The 2,500-nt window shown below is 20.9% G+C and overlaps 2 protein-coding genes across 2 annotated transcripts in view; one reads left to right on the top strand and one right to left on the bottom strand.

Annotated features, from left to right (window-relative positions):
* Positions 1-5: 5 nt before the first annotated feature.
* On the top strand, positions 6-1,544 carry PF3D7_1322600 (conserved Plasmodium protein, unknown function; the record flags this gene model as incomplete). Its single annotated transcript, XM_001349930.1, has 1 exon — positions 6-1,544. The coding sequence occupies one exon, from the start codon at positions 6-8 to the stop codon at positions 1,542-1,544; it is 1,539 nt and encodes a 512-aa protein (XP_001349966.1).
* A 167-nt stretch (positions 1,545-1,711) lies between these two features.
* The window catches only part of PF3D7_1322500 (palmitoyltransferase DHHC5), a gene marked incomplete at both ends in the record, with an annotated part of 2,636 nt that continues 1,847 nt past the window's right edge, over positions 1,712-2,500 (bottom strand). Inside the window, one exon of the mRNA XM_001349929.1 lies at positions 1,712-2,500. This exon is cut by the window's right edge and continues 300 nt beyond it. Within this exon, the coding sequence (XP_001349965.1) occupies positions 1,712-2,500 (789 nt within the window).

The following is a 2,500-nucleotide window of genomic DNA, read 5'->3' as shown; positions in this document are numbered from 1 at the left end:
TTAACATGGATAAATACACAAATAATTGTAATGCTAATGAAAACATCATACCTTTTTGTAATTACATTTCTGAAATATCAGAAAAATGTGATTGTAATGAAGAAAAGAATATGTACTTGTATGGGACATATAACGGGTGCACTAAGAAGAGTTCTATAGAAAAGAATACCATTGTTCATGTATGTAATATTTATGAAAGACTATATTGTGGAAGCCGCTTTTTTGAACTTATCATATTAACAAATGAAAAAAAGTGTATGGAAAAAATAACATGCAATGATGAGAAAACAGATATTTTTTGTTTATTTGAAGGAGAGAAAATATATGAAATTTGTAGCATATTACAAGAAATTGCTGTTTTCCTAAAAAAAGATAAAAAAAAAGAAAAAATTATTTTATCCTTTATAGAATATAATAATATAGATGAAATGAATACATATAATGTTCATATATTAGATATATATATATATTTATATTTAAGAAATTATTTAAAACATACATCCAACACAGAGGATGAAAATTATAATATATTATATTTTTATAATGAAAAAGAAAGAATTCTTAATATGGAAAAATATAACTATGATATAAATCATTTTGATATAAGAAATTGGTTGTTCAACAATATGTCTTTTTATCTGCCATCCAAAAGGATAGACGATAAATGTGATGATAATAATAACAAGAGTGATCATAATAATAACAAGAGTGGTCATAATAATAACAAGAGTGATGATAATAAAAATAATAATAACAACCTTTTGACGGTCAATAAATATTTAAACGTACAAAACACATCTAAGAATTTATCTCAATCACATAATTTATCCTTATTCCGCTTAAATTCGATGATAGATAATCAAACGACCAAATTATCTTCAAAAATATGTATTAATAAAAAATTACCAAATATATTAATTAATAAAAATGATAATAAAAATTACGTATGTAATAAACAAAATTGTACATCTTCTATAATTAATTCTTCCACAAATGTTGAAAGAGAAAATTCTGTTTGCTATTATTTAAAATGTTGTACACATGAAAATGGAAACATTTTTACCTTACACCAGAAACAAATTTATGATAATAATTTTAACATATATAAAAAATTTATTGGACATAATAATATTCCACATATTCAATATATTATAGATATACCCAAAGAATTAATATTAGACAACTCTCCTTTTATATTTACCAACAAGAAATTAGAATATTTGGACACGAATATTCTTAATGATGAATGTGCAGCAAATATTCCACACAATCAATTATCTTCATATAATTTTTATTATGTTATAAAAATTCAAGATGAAAACAAAGAAAAATTAATAACAGATAAAGTTATACAAAATATTGATAATAATTTAACATATATTCATAAATTATTAAAACAAAATTATAATCATAATATCATAAGTATTGTTACACAAAATTTTCACGTTAGTTATGTTTTCACAGTATTGAAGTTTAATTTGCAAAAAAAAAAAAAAAAAAATTATGAACAAGTCAGGCAAAAATTTATAAAATTCAAAAGATAAAAAATATAAATAAATAAATAAATAAATATATATATATACAAATATGTATATATGTGTGTCCATTTTATTTTTATTCTTATAATTACACTTAATAAATTACCACATTTCATAATTTTTTTTATTCTTCATTTATTATTATTATATTTTATTTTTTGCATTAATAGTTTTCATTCAATGTTCATTTCGTTTAATCGCTTATTCAATTTGTCAACAAATTCTGTAAGCTTTTGACTTTTAATATTTTTGTCAATTATTATAAACTGTTTTTCCTTTTTAATTAACTTTGTTTTTGATTTAGTTAAAAAATTTATGAAGTTAAAAAGCATTCCTTGATCAAAAGGATTTTTAAATTTGCGTATAACAGTAGGTTGCTTTTTTTCATCCATGGTTAATTCATATGTAAAAAACGTTTTGTATGTATAAATTTTGAATTTTTCATTGGAAGTAATATTTTCTAATATGTTCATAATGGATCTTATAAATATGGCCCCCATAAAATATATTATTAATATAGATAATACAATAGCCATAAGTATGATATAAAATTTGATGTTGTAATAATTTAATGACGAATTAAAAATAAACCATCCATATATATATATAATAGAAAAAGAAAAAAAAATGTTCAGTAAAATCCATAAAAGAAATATTCTAGCATTTTCAATACCCATACAATTAAGTGTAAAATCACAATGATGATCAAATATTTCAACACATTTATCGCACAAAGAACAATGTTTTGTTCTTATATTTTTAAAAAGAAAACATGTAGGACATAACATGTTCATATTAATTTCTGTGAATTCTATAGGTGGAATATCCCAATTTATTTCCATACTATTTTTTAATTCAAAAATATTTTCTTTCTTAATTCTTTTTGCAAACTCAACCAATTTGTATTTCCTTTCATATCTATTTATTTCATCCGTTATATTTTTAATGATATATTGAAAGGT

This window comes from Plasmodium falciparum, assembly GCF_000002765.6.
Source record: "Plasmodium falciparum 3D7 genome assembly, chromosome: 13".
Taxonomy (NCBI): Eukaryota; Apicomplexa; class Aconoidasida; order Haemosporida; family Plasmodiidae; genus Plasmodium; species Plasmodium falciparum.
The sequence above is the reverse complement of the archived record's forward strand: the minus strand, read 5'-3'. Positions and strand labels throughout refer to the sequence as shown.